This window comes from Oratosquilla oratoria, chromosome 44 (assembly GCF_046742065.1).
Source record: "Oratosquilla oratoria isolate Oo_2021 chromosome 44, ASM4674206v1, whole genome shotgun sequence".
NCBI lineage: Eukaryota > Metazoa > Arthropoda > Malacostraca > Stomatopoda > Squillidae > Oratosquilla > Oratosquilla oratoria.
Genome location: NC_134820.1, coordinates 6,176,729 through 6,191,511, shown reverse-complemented (window position 1 = coordinate 6,191,511; position 14,783 = coordinate 6,176,729). Strand labels below are relative to the sequence as shown.

The following is a 14,783-nucleotide window of genomic DNA, read 5'->3' as shown; positions in this document are numbered from 1 at the left end:
CTTTTTTTCCTCATTTAAGCAGTTCACTCCTCCTTACCTTCTGCCCTTTTCCTCTTTCTCCACTCTCAATTTACCTTCCACCAGGAAATTATCTGATATTCCCCCACTCTTTCCCCTTAGAACATGTACATCCTAAACTCTTCCTAACATACTCCTAGTCACCACTATATAGTCCATTAACGCTCTGTCTACCACTCTTCCATCCACCACCCTCTCCCATGTGTACTTATGCTTGACTTTCTTCTTAAACACTGTATTTACTATCCTCAACTCTCTTTCAAGACACATCTCCACCATCATTTCTCCACTACGATTTTTACCTGGAACTCCATACTTCCCAATCACTCCGTCTATTGGTTCATTTCCTACCCTAGCATTAAGGTCTCCCAATACAGCTACATTGACATTTCTCCCTAATCCCTCTATGCACTCATTTATATCTACCCAAAAAGCCTCCCTTTCCTCTACACTCTTCTCACTACCAGAAGAATTATTATGCACTTACAAAAACCCACATCTCCCTTCCCAGCTTCACTTTCATCTCCTTCCACTCCACTACCCGCTTACTTATCTCTTCACTTACTAGTATAGCCACCCCTTCTCTCCCTCGTCCCCTCTTCACTCTTGAGTACCTCCCAGCTACACTCCCAAACTCACAGTTGCCCTTTCCTTTCATTTTAGTTTCACTCAAAGCCAGCACATCCATCTTCTCACAAACTTACTGCCTATCTCTTCCCTTTTACTCTCATCTGCACCACATCCACGCACATTAAAAGACCCAAACCTTAGGGTACTGGTTGGAAAACTCCCAGACCCTCTTATGCCTTTACTTTCTTTTTTAGGAATGTCCTCTTTTGGGGCTACAGGTAGTAGGACTCCTAATCCCATCCCCCATCCCTTTTTTGTCGCCTTTTACGACTCAAGTGGAAATACTTAATGGCAGTATTCTTTTCCCCCACCACAGGGTAGGTAGGTGAAAAAAGGAAATGAATATTCAGAGAAATGGTACAGGACAGTAACAAGGGGTTGGGGGGACAGCATAACGGAGGGACAGTCATAGTATAAAAATGTCATCATTTCTCTATGTACAGAGTTTTCCTCTATCACAGACAAAATGATGTGTGGTTCTGAACATCTCTAAAGGTCAATGGTCCCCGGACATTATTTCACGGCTAGCTGTGAGCCGCTTGGTGAAGAATTATCACCCTCCTGACTCTTCCTGCCCTTTCCCATGACCTCACACCTCCACCCACACTTCCCCTCACCTCTGACTCCGCCCTGCGAGACGGGTCATCCTGTGTTTTTTTTTTTTTTTTTTTTTTACTCTGCATGTTCCCCTTCTTCACATATCTCTTTGTACTTATGTCTCTGCAAATTCTTGTAATCTGTACTTTCCTGAAGAGGGCTATAGCTATTAGCCGAAATATAGAAGTTACACATTCTTCTAAAGTTTCCTTTTTATTCCGACTGTGGGTTCTTCATGAATATTAATTACATATGTGCCACAACTTTTTGTCAAAGTGATATGTATATATATATATATATATATATATATACATATATATATATATGAGTGTATGGGACTTGAATAATTGGAGTGGAAGGAGAAAGGTGTTTCCTTTTCCATAACTAGCCACCATGCTCTGTGGGTCATGGTTGATTGGGTGCAAACAACTATGATACTAAAATTAACTCTGACCTGGTGAGGTCCTGGTTGCAGTGCCTTAATCAAAGTATCCAGACGAGCTGGGGGGAGCTTAGGATGGACATACCACACCAGTTTCATGACATGGCGCATTACATTCTCACGACTAATATTTGTAAAAAAGAACTCATCAAAGACCACAGTGCAGAAGTCTTCTGTAGTAAAATCTTCAGCCATAGGAATGAGTGCTGCCACCTGAAAAATAAACCATTTTACACTAATCTGTAACTAAAATCATACATGTCTTGATGCCTCTCAATCAAAACCCTTCCATAAGCTTTCCCAACTACAAAGAAGTAGTATTCTTAAAAAAGGTAAAAAATATGATCAAAGGGACAGATTAACCCCTTGAGTACCGGATGTGTGTTTTGTGACACCTGCGTGTCACGGCTGAGTGCACCCACCAGGAACCGAGTGTGCTCCCCGTGACACGCATGTGTCACAGTTATAAGCTGTGTGTATTGAGGGCTCTCAAGGCCTCGATTTCTGGGTTATTTTTACCCACGTGGTGGCAAGTGTCTGTGTTTACAAACATAAGGCTCCAGCCATTCGTGGGACAGTTTGAAATGTTTGTTTACATAAGGTTGATGGGTCGGTAACGAAGGGGTTAAAAGAGGGCCACTAGTAGTACAAAAGTATCATTGGTAGCAATATGAGATTTGTATTAGTACTTACAAGAGAATGTAGGAAAGTGTCCTGAAAGGCACGGTCTTGATGGCACGTTGCAAGGGTTCCTAAAACTCTCATGAGGGCGGTCTTGTCTTTGCGAGTTGCTGTATGTAGAGTGTAGTACATAGCAAGTGCACATGCAACACTGCTTTCCTGTAGGTATGCTTGATAAGCATCTGGAGGAGGACCTGTGAGTATAAACTTAAGCATAAGTGCCAGCCACCAGTTATACAACAACAAGGGTAGTCAACTGAGTAAAAGCAGCAACGACTGCAACAGCACTGTAGGAGAGAGGCCAAACGCTGAGTATGGGATCCAATATATTTGACGTTTTGCCCAGCAGGGCTTCTTCAGAAATAACACAGTTGAGAAACATTTTACTCCTTATATAGCCTGAGCTTGTTTCTCTCCGCAAACTCAGGCAATATAAGGAGTAAAATGTTTCTCAACTGTGTTATTCCTGAAGAAGCCCTACTGGGCAAAACATCAAATATATTGGATCCCATACTCTGCGTTTGGCTTCTCTCCTAAAGGGTAGTCAACATTCTATCTACATACTAATAGGCTTCGTCCCTCATATAAATGGAGGTATCCAGCCAAGGCATGGAGGTATCCAGCCAAGGCATGCACCCAACCCCACCTATCCTAATCCCTTTTATCTTAGGTCCTCTGGTCACTGCCTGGATGAGAAGCACTGCAGTAAGACACAGCACACCCGCAGCAGGGCCAGCTACTTCATTTACATGGCAACATTCCTTCCTCGTTCCCTCATTTGAAAATAAAGAAGATGGCAACATTAACCAAGCTTAATTATTTAGGAAGCTCGCTGGCCGAGTGGATTAAGGTGTCATCACTTGCGGCGATGGTCGAGGGGATGGCGGTTCGAACCCTGCCACCAGCAAAGTTGAACCCAGGGCATGGTTCATTACATTCCAAGCTACAAAGTCCTCTGTAAGGGGCACTGTCCTAGCCTCCTGATAGGAGTTTGTGACGTTAAACCATATCATCATCTTCATCATCAATTATATAATTACTCAATCAATTGGTCCTTGGAGTCTTCAATATCCAGGAAGATATACTGGCCTGCTCTCTGTAGTGTGAGTGTGCTTACCTTAACAAGCTTTACAGAGAAAGTGCCATACTCATTGTATTCAGGTAACACTTAAAACCTTGGCCTTGGCCACTGGTTACTTAGAACCCTCTGAATACTTTGAACATTGCTCATCTACTGATTTACATCTGTCCATGATCATACGTACATACATATACCAAGGCTTTTTCCCCCTTTCAAGGAAGGTAGCCAAAAAGAAAAAGGCATAAAATCATTCCCATCCATTCCATCCCTAAATACATTCCACTCCCCTCCACCCTCCCTCTTATCTTAGCACCTCCTGGATGACGGGTCATCCCTGCACCTTGTCCACTGCCCTGGGTCAGAGGCAGTGTCGCAAGTCACAGCACATCCATAGCAAGGCTGCTTCATTAAATTGGCGACCCCCCTCTCCGTCCCCCCATGCATAAAAGGAGAAGACGGGGGGAGAAATGATCATACTGGGATAAATAATGAGTGCCTGTACATGGTGGTCCTGCAAGATGAATGTCAAAGAGAATCATCTTCCTGTGGCTCATCTTAAAAACCCATCAACATCTTCACCTCCTTTTGGAGGTGCAGCCCCAAAGGGTTGATACTCAGTTTCTTCACTGGGCCCCAAGATCTCTATCAACTTTGACTAAAAAAAAAAAAAAAAACTGTTCCCCCCTTACTAGTACAAACTGGTGAGAGAGAAAGTTCCACACTAATACAAAGTTTCCTCCCAGAGTAATCTATGAGAGAGCACAAGGACCACTGGCAGCTACTGTGAAATAGGTTTCTAGTAAGTGAGACTCAAGGCCCATTTTGAGCTGGCCCTGCTAGGGATGTACTGGTCTTGCTGCATTGCTTCTGGCCTGATCAGTGGACAGGGTACAAGGATGACCTCTCATTCACAAAGATCTAAAATAAAAAGGGAAACAGATGGGTGACAGACAGGAGTGGGATGAGTTGGGGGGAGGGGGGTCTGCATGCCTTGGCTAGCTACCTCTCTCATACTGGGGAAGATGCCTCATGTTATATAGATACATACATATACCAAATGCTTTTTTCCACCTTATAAGGGAGGTAGCCAAAAAACAAAAACATAGGAACCACTCCCACCCATTCCATCCCCTACATACTCCACTCCCCTTTACCCTCTTATCTTGGCACCTTCTGGATGATGGGTCATCCCTGCCTCTTGTCCACTGCCCTGGGTCAGAAGGCATATGTATGTATGTATCATTATTATGATCATGCATGTTTCTATAAATGAATTGATACATTTATCTCTTCTTTCATCCCCTTATATATTTCCTGGGTTTCTATTTGTCACTACCTTCCTCCCTCCCTCTCTATGACTTTTCTTTCTCTCTCCCCACCCCTACATTTTTTTTCCTTTCTTTTCTTTCCTCCTGATTGTGGTTGCTCAACAAGATATACATACATACATACATACATATACCAAGGCTTTTTCCCCCTTACAAGGGAGGTAGCCAAAAAGAAAAAGGAATAAAATCATTCCCACCCATTCCATCCCTAAATACACTCCACTCTCCTTCTTATCTTAGCACCTCCTGGACGACGGGTCATCCCTGCACCTTGTCCACTGCCCTGGGTCAGAGGCAGTGTTGCAAGGCACAGCACATCCACAGCAAGGCCACTTCATTATACAGCAGAGATAATCATTTCTATGCTGCTCATTTTCAAAACCCATGAATCCCCTCATCTCCAGCTTAAGCCCAAATTTTTATAGACTTCAACTACATTTCCCCATTTTTTAAAATATGGAGAGCTGACAATTGGTCTCCTTAAATAGATCCAAGTCAACAGATCCAATGATTTTTTATATGATTAAGTTTGCTGATGTGGGCATTCTAAGGTCCAACTCATACAGTTCTCCTGAGTTTATGACATGATAATACATATACCAACATACATACATACATACATCAAAGGCTCTTTTCCCCTTTACACGGGGGGGTAGCCAAAAAGAAAAAGTCACAGAAACCACTCCCACCCATTCCATTCCCTACATACTCCACTACCCTCCACCCTCTTCCCTCCCTCTCATCTTGGCATCTCCTGGATGACGGGTCATCCCTGCATCCTGTCCACTGCCCTGGGTCAGAGGCAGTGTCGCAAGACACATCACATCTACAGCAAGGCCGCTTCATTAATTCGGTGACCCCCCCCTCTCCGTCCCCTCATGAAGAAAAGGAGAAGACGGGGAGAAATTCCTTCGGGCTGCATCAAATTATTTCTCATATATACTTCCTCACCCTCCATCCCCCACCCACTCTCCCTAATATCACAGCATCATCCATACACAACCCTTCTTCATTTACCCCTATCTTCTGTCCTCTCCTGTCCTTCCTTAACAGACATTCCTCTCTTTCGTAATGCCCCTTTTACCCCATCCATCCATCTCATCCTAGGACGCCCCCTCATATTCACTCCTTCCACACCTCTTTTACTAATCTATCTTCACTCATTCTTTCCATGTGTCCAAACCATCCTAACACTCTTTCATCAACCCTACCTTCACTCATTCTTTCCATGTGTCCAAACCATCCTAACACTCTTTCATCAACCCTATCTCCCAACTCCCTTTCCACCCCTGTTCTCCTCCTCACCTCCTTATTTCTCACTCTATCTACCCCAGTAACCCCTATCATACTTCTCAGATATTTCATCTCACACACATTCAAACTCCTTCTCTCTTCCTCTCTTATGTTCCATGTTTCTACCCCGTACAGTGCTGTAAGCACAATCACTCCTTCACTCTTAGCATCCATTCCCAGATATCTATTTCTCATTACACTTTTCAATCCCCCAAGGCATTTACTCTCTTCTCTCAATCTACATTGTACCTCCAGCCCCACTCCTCCCTTTCCTGCCACATTAGGACCCAAATATCTAAAACTATCCACTTCCTCCAGTCTCTCCCTTAATGCTCACTTCCAGCCTACTGTCACTCTCTCCCCTTGTACACCTCATCACCTTACTTTTGCCCACATTTATCTTCAGCTTCCTTCTTTCACACACCTCAAACTCTGTTGCTAACTTCCTCAATACCTCCTCTGATCCTGTTACAAGTGCATTGTTGTCAGCAAACAACAACTGGCTTATTTCCCACTTTTCTCCACGTTCTTTAACCATCTCCAAGCCCTGACCCACTACCTTTGCATTCACCTCTTACACCACTCCATCCATGGTGACATAACACATCCCTGATGAAGTCCCACCTTTACCTCAATCCATTCATTCTCTCCATTTCTAATCCTAACACAAGCTCTACTACTCTCATAAAAACTCTTGACTGCTCTTAACAGCTTTCCTCCTATCCTATATATCAGCAATACCTCCCACATACATATACCACTTTTGACTGCTCTTAACAGCTTTCCTCCTATCCCATATATCTGCAATACCTCCCACATATATATACCAAAGGCTTTTTTCCCTCTTATAAGGGAGGTAGCCAAAAAACAAAGGCATAAAATCACTCCCATTCCATCATTATCACACTCCCCTCCCCTCCACCCTCTTCCCTCCCTCTTATCTTGGCACCTCCTGGATGACGGGTCATCCCTGCATCTTGTCCACTGCCCTGGGTCAGAGGCAGTGTTGCAAGACACAGCACATCCACAGCAGTATTGTCTTACCAATCATACATAATGAATTCATAAAAAAATTTACTCACCTGAATGTTCAATAATGGTAATAGCTGACTCTCTTTCATCAACAGGTAGCTTTGCATTAAACCTGCGGACCTCATCATCAACCATCAGAGATACCAGTGCTGGAAGGAACTTGGTGACAATCTGAGGATCTAACTTGGGTTCTCTGAACATCTGAAACCAAGAATAAATTTATGTCTGCTACTTAAGAGTTGTATTATGTGGCTGACTATAGATTTGCTGAATAGGATTTTTTTTTTTTTTTTTTACCTCTTGGTATTTCACAGGTGTATAATGGAGAATTTTTGCATTAAAAATCTATGAGCTATGACTCTCAAATCTGGAGGGATTTGGCAACTCAGGCAGCTCATATTGGTGTGCTGTAGGGATCCCAGCACTCAGTCATCACACACATCATACGTCGAGACTGTACAAATTCACACCAGGTATAATGACCTTAAAAAAAAAAAAAAAAAAAAAAAAAAAACCACTCTGTACACTTCTGGAAGTATTTACCTAGAAAGAATAAGGTCATAAGTGTTCTAAGTCCTCCAGTTTTTACTATGTGTTCTTTTTGTATGTCTTTTGTTTGATGTTTGCACATTCATCTGCATCTCAGTATAGGTTCCAAGCAACTTAGAGTAAAGAAGAAAGCAAGAATTTTTGTTCTAAGGAAAGAGAAATAAATATAAAAGACATCTGCATCCAAATGGGTGGGAACAAATCAACCACTACACAGTTTCTTGCTGCTACTTGGTACCTCCCTCCTAACACTATTCTAAGCAAATGAAGTGTTTTGGGCCCCAAAGGAGAACTTTATCAATTACATAGGATCTTGTTCTTCATTTGGGATCCTTGGTTCTTTTGCTGAGGATACATGCCTTACAGCATGTCAGTACAAGGTGCCCAAGAAGCCAGGTATCTGAGGAACATAAACCAGATTGCAGCTTTGAGAACATTCCTAGGAACATGCAACTGATTAGCATATCTGTTTTCTGACAAGGTACACATACATATACCATGGCTTTTTCCCCCTTACAAGGGAAGTAGCCAAAAAGGAAAAGGCATAAAATCATTCCCACCCATTCCATCCCTGAATACACTCCACAACCCTCCACCCTCCCTCTTATCTTAGCACCTCCTGGATGACGGGTCATCCCTGCATCTTGTCCACTGCCCTGGGTCGGAAGAAGTGTCGCAAGTCACAGCACATCCACAGCAAGGCCGCTTCATTAAATTGGCGACCCCCCCTCTCTGTCCCCCCATGACAAGGTGCCAAGAGGAAAGATGTGGAAAGTAACCAGAGAGAGGAATCAATGATAGCCTATTCAGGGCTATCATGAGCATGTACAGAAATCAAAGAAGCTACAAAATCTTAGAAATCTTTGATGACACAAATTACTCTATCATCAACACTGATGAGTGACAAGGAAGTGTTCCTTCACCCTTACTGTTTATCATCTACCTTAACTATGTAAAGACAGAGAAAGAATACTCGGAATGATGTGGATATGTAGATGACAATGCAAACAGGGGGAAGCACTCCAAACCATAATGTATAATCAATGGAACCAAGAGCTACAACATAACTAAAGCAGGCCTGACAACTGCAAAAGGTGACATCAACATACATACATATACCAAGGCTTTTTCCCCCTTACAAGGGAGGTAGCCAAAAAGAAAAAGGCATAAAACCCTTCCCACCCATTCCATTCCTAAATACACTCCACCCTCCCTCTTATCTTAGCATCTCCTGGATGACGGGTCATCCCTCCACCTTGTCCACTGCCCTGGGTCAGAGGCAGTGTCACAAGACACAGCACATCCACAGCAAGGCTGCTTTATCAGCATAAATGGGAATATTTTGAACCAAACAGGTAGTTTCAGAGTCAGAGGGCATTATAACCCCTCCCTAAGGAAAAGAAAATCCAGGCATATACATCACAATACAAATACAAGTACATACATACATACATATACCAAGGCTTTTTCCCCCTTACAAGGGAGGTAGCCAAAAAGGGAAAGGCATAAAATCATTTCCACCCATTCCATCCCTGAATACACTCCACACCCCTCCACCCTCCCTCTTATCTGAGCACCTCCTGGATGACGGGTCATCCCTGCACCTTGTCCACTGCCCTGGGTCAGAAGCAGTGTCGCAAGACACAGCACATCCACAGCAAGGCCACTTCATTAAATTGGCGACCCCCCATTGCATAAAAGGAGAGGATGGGGAGAAATCCCTTCAGGCTGCGTCAAATTTTGCCCACACATACTACCTCACCCCCCATCCCCCCGCCCATTCCACCTCATGCAATCACAACATCATCCATATACAACCATTCTCCATTCACCCCTGTCTTCTGTCCTCTCCCGTCCTTCCTCAACAGACATTCCCCTCTTCCCCAAAGCCCCCTTCACCCCATCCATCCACCTCATCCTAGGACATCCCCTCATGTTCCCTCCCTCCACATCTGCCTTCCATACCTCTTTTACTAGTCTTTCTTCACTCATTCTTTCCATGTGTCCAAACCATCCTAATATTCTTTCATCAACCCTATCTCCCAGCTCCTTTTCCACCCCTGTTCTCCTCCTCACTTCCTCATTTCTCACTCTATCTAGCCTAGTAACCCCCATCATACTTCTCAGACACCTCATCTCAAACACATTCAAACTACTCCTCTCTTCTTCTCTTATGTTCCATGTTTCTGCCCCATACAGTGCTGTTGGCACAATCACTCCTTCATACAGTCTCCTCTTCGCATCCATTCCCAAATGTCTATTCCTCATTACACTCTTTAATCCACCAAGGCATTTACTCGCTTTTCTCAATCTACATTCTACCTCCACCTTCACTCCACCTTTTCCTGCCACATTTGCACCCAAGTATTTAAAACTATCCACTTCCTCCAGTCGCTCTCCCTTAATGCTCACTTCCAGTCTACTGCCACTTTCACCCCTTGTACATCTCATCACCTTACTTTTAACCACATTTATCTTTAGCTTTCTTCTATCACATACTCTCCCAAACTCTGCCACCAACTTCCTCAATCCCTCCTCCGATCCTGCCACAAGCGCAGTGTCGTCCGCAAACAACAGCTGGCTCACCTCCCACTTTTCTCCATTTTCTTTAACCATCTCCAATCCCTTGCCCACTACCCTTGCATTTACCTCTCGCACCACCCCATCCATGTATAAGTTGAACAGCCAGGGCGACATAACGCATCCTTGACGAAGTCCCACCTTTACCTCGAACCACTCACTCTCTCCATTTCCAATCCCGACACAAGCTCTACTACTCTCATAAAAACTCTTGACAGCTCCCAGAATCTTTCCTCCTATCCTGTATATCTGGCACAAATACAAGTATTACTGCATAACAGTGAAAATTGGACCCCAAAACAAAACGAAAAGTTAAATCCCGGCCACAGGAATGAGTACTGCTACCTTATTCACAACATAATTGGGAGCAAGATACAAAATCTAACAAACAAATATCAGGCAAACAGTCACTCTCTGTAGAATCAGTTGAGATGATGTGGACACATTATGTATACCAGACACAAAGTACACAAAAAAGAATAAATGGAAACTGGGGAAGGAAAGACCTTCAGGCAGACTCATGGAAGGGCCTGACATAGACGGTCAATGGATTGGCTAACTGGCCATCAGGCATTAATGTGAACAGGCACTGTTTCAATCACTCAAAATATTTTTATGAAGCAGACGAGAACATGCCTTCAGGCCATACTGCTGAATACTTGTACATTTGTGTCTAGATAAAAAAATTCCATTATTGTAATATTACAGTTCATAAGAGACATTGAGACTCACTGCTGAATACTTGTACATTTGGATCTCCTGCAAAAGATACTGGAGCAATATACTGACTGACAAACTAGAATTATTCACACATTTTTATGGTCTCCTAATATGAATGCAGTCTTTAACTCTTTCAAATATTTCCTTCTATAGAAGGTGCTTCTCCCACTTATGACCCACATTAAAAATACATAAATAAATCTATCCATAAACAAAAAGGTAAGACGAATGCAATGGGCTGGTCATGTTGCCCGAATGGAAATGGACAGAATTCCAAGAAAGGTCATGACGGAAAGAATTATCGGTGGAAGAAGATCAGTATGAAGACCCAGAAGAAGATGGATGGATAACATCAAACAAGACCTAAGAAGTGCTGGGTTGGAGAATACGGAAGACTGGATGACAAGTGCGCAAAACCGACATCAATGGAGGCAGATAGTATCGGCGGTGAGAGGTCAGCAAGCGGTCCAAACACCAAAAGAGTAAGAGAGTAAAGTAAGGAACCATAAACAAAAAGGCCTGTTCCTGATTTTTTTGTAATAAATCTATCTATCATCCCTGCATCTTGCCCACTGCTCTGGGTCAGAAGCAGTATTGCAAGACACAGCACATCCGTCCCCTCATGCAGAAATGGAGAAGACGTGGAGAAATCCCCTCAGGCTGCGTCAAATTATTTTTTACAGATACTCCCTCACCCACCATCCCCAACCATTCCCTTTCATGCATCACAGCATCATCCATACACAACCATTCTCTATCCACCCCTATCTTCTGTCTTCTCTTGTCCTTCTTCAATAAACATTCCCCTCTTTCCCAATGCCCCTTCTACCCATCCATCCATATCCTCCTTGGTTGCCCCCTAATGTTTACTTCTTCTACCTATGTCTTCCACACCTCTTTTACTAATCTTTCTTCACTCATTCTTTCCATGTGTCCAAACCATCCCAATACTCTTTCATCAACCCTATTTTACAACTCCCTTTCCACCTCTGTCTCCTCGTTTCTCACTCTATCCAGCCTAGTAGCCCCTATCATATTTCACAGGCACCTCATCTCAAACACATTCAAACTCTTCCTCTTTTATGTTCTATATTTCTGCCCTGTACAGTGCTGTCGGCACAATCATTCCTTCATATAATCTCTTCTTAGCATCTATTCCCAAATGTCTATTTCTCATTACACTTTTTAATCAACCAAGGCATTTACTTGCTTCTCTCAATCTACATTCTACCTCCACTCCTCCCTTTCCCACCACATTGCACCCAAGTATCTAAAACTATCTACTACCTCCAATCTCTCTTCCTTAATACTCACTTTCAGTCTGTTGCCACTTTCTTCCCTTGTACATCTCACCACCTTACTTTTAACCACATTTATCTTCAGCTTCCTTTTTTTGCACACCTTACCAAACTCTGTCACTAACTTCCTCAATCCCTTCTCTGATCCTGCTAGTGCAGTGTCGTCCACAAGCAACAGCTGGCTTTTCTCCCACTTTTCTCCATTTTCTTTAACCATCTCCAATCTCTGACCCACTACCCTTGCATTTACCTTTTGCACCACCCCATCCGTGTATAAATTGAAAAACCAAGGCAAAATAACACATCCCTGGCGAAGTCCCACCTTTACCTCAAACCACTAACTTTTTCCATTTCTGATTCTATCACAAGCTCTACTACTCTTGTAAAAACTCTTGACTGCTCTTAAAAGTTTTCCTCCTATCCTGCATATCTGCAATACCTCCCACAGTGCCTTCCTGTCTATCCTGTCATAAGCATTTTCCAAATACAAAAAGGCCCTAAAAACATCCTTACCTTTTCCTAAAGCTTTCTTACATATTTGATCCATGCAACTCAGAATAAAACAAGAATTGTGAAGCTTACCTGACTTTCAATCATATCCCAGCTGTAAAGTCCTAATGCCAGCATCCGCAGCATTAATACAAGAACTGCATTTTCCTGAAAACAAGTATTTCAAATAATGCAATACCATTATCACATGGTTGTGGTACAAACAAATACAGCACAAGATAAATATAATGAACACCTCAATTTCAGAAAGCTCTTTCTCTCTCTCTCTATATATATATATATATATATTTAGAGACAATCTGACAGGTTGACGTAAGTGGAAGTAGGAATCACAGGAGTGTTAGTCTGAGTTTATTTCTGACTAGTTTCGCAGGTTTGCTTTCTTAAAGAAAAGAGAAAGCACCTGCGAAACTAATCAGGAATAAACTCAGACTAAGTCTTCTACGTTTCCTATTCCATTTACATCATATATATACATATTATATATATATATATATATATATATATATATATACACACATATATGCATTATATATATATATATATACATATCTTGTTAAAGACCAATGCTAATTCAGTTTCAACTATCTTCTTAGTTGTTTTTTCCATTCTTCTTATATGTTTCTTATAGTCCAGGGGTAGATTAAACACAAGTCTACCGAGATCCATGGTATATTGACACTAATTATATAAATACAATCGCAAGCTTTCGGTTGTTACATACAACCATCTTCAGGCAGATAAAATGACAGGAAAAGGTCCATGTCAATTATGCTATGGAGTTACAAAATGACAAGGCTTTATGGTTCCAGTGAGGTGGAATTAGGAGAGGTTCGGGTCGATCATAATGACTGCGAGGGTGGGAAGCTGGACGGTGAGGTGGAATTGGGAGAGGTTCGAGTCAGATTATAATGACTGGGGGGGGGGGGAACTGGACAAGATGTCCGTTGATTGAGTCATATGTTTCTGTATGCTACCATCGCGGGCATGCATTGTGAGCCTTCGGCTAAGTGAAGTAGTGGTAACACCAATATAATTCATGTTAGGCAGAAGTTTGCAACCTTCTTCAGAGCAGGAGTATTGGTATACCACATTCGCTTGCTTTAGGGTGTTGCCCGCGATGGTAGCATACAGAAACATATGACTCAATATCACAACAGAAATCCAACAAGACAAGACCTAGTTAACAATACCAAAATACTTAAACACTGTAACAATCACAAAAAACTACACATCCTGGAGAAAGTCTACATTTCACAACACACACCAATCATCAACATACAAACAAACACATTAGGCACCTTACTCTTAAACAAAGAATCCGTCACACCAGGACAAAATTTCCCTCATCAACGGACATCTTGTCCAGTTCCCCCCCCCCCCAGTCATTATAATCTGACTCGAACCTCTCCCAATTCCACCTCACCGTCCAGCTTCCCACCCTCGCAGTCATTATGATCGACCCGAACCTCTCCTAATTCCACCTCACTGGAACCATAAAGCCTTGTCATTTTGTAACTCCATAGCATAATTGACATGGACCTTTTCCTGTCATTTTATCTGCCTGAAGATGGTTGTATGTAACAACCGAAAGCTTGCGATTGTATTTATATAATTAGTGTCAATATACCATGGATCTCGGTAGACTTGTGTTTAATCTACCCCTGGACTATAAGAAACATATAAGAAGAATGGAAAAAAACAACTAAGAAGATAGTTGAAACTGACTTAGCATTGGTCTTTAACAAGACATGTCTACAAGAAAATTTACTGCCAAAATATATATATATATATATATATATATATATAATGATGATATGGTTTAACTTCACAAACTCCTCCCACCGGAAGGCTAGGATGGTGCCCCTTACAGAGGGCTTTGTAGTGTGGAATTTAATGAACCATGCCCTTGGTTCAACTTCGCTGGAGGCAGAATGTGAACTGCCATCGCCCCAACCTTTGCCACAAGCACTGATGCCCTAAGCCGTCCAGCCAACAAGCTTCCCACATATATATATGTGTAT

General features: G+C 42.5%; 1 protein-coding gene across 2 annotated transcripts in view; it reads right to left on the bottom strand.

The window, feature by feature from the left end:
- NELF-B (negative elongation factor B) overlaps positions 1-14,783 on the bottom strand; it is a 74,706-nt gene that overhangs the window by 10,650 nt on the left and 49,273 nt on the right. For both annotated transcript variants that reach the window (XM_076180333.1, XM_076180332.1), the window contains exons 8-11: positions 12,832-12,906; positions 7,153-7,303; positions 2,381-2,562; positions 1,700-1,900 (exon numbers count right to left, since the gene is read on the bottom strand). In XM_076180333.1, coding sequence (XP_076036448.1) covers positions 1,700-1,900; positions 2,381-2,562; positions 7,153-7,303; positions 12,832-12,906 — 609 coding nt within the window. The remainder of the gene's footprint in view (positions 1-1,699; positions 1,901-2,380; positions 2,563-7,152; positions 7,304-12,831; positions 12,907-14,783) is intronic.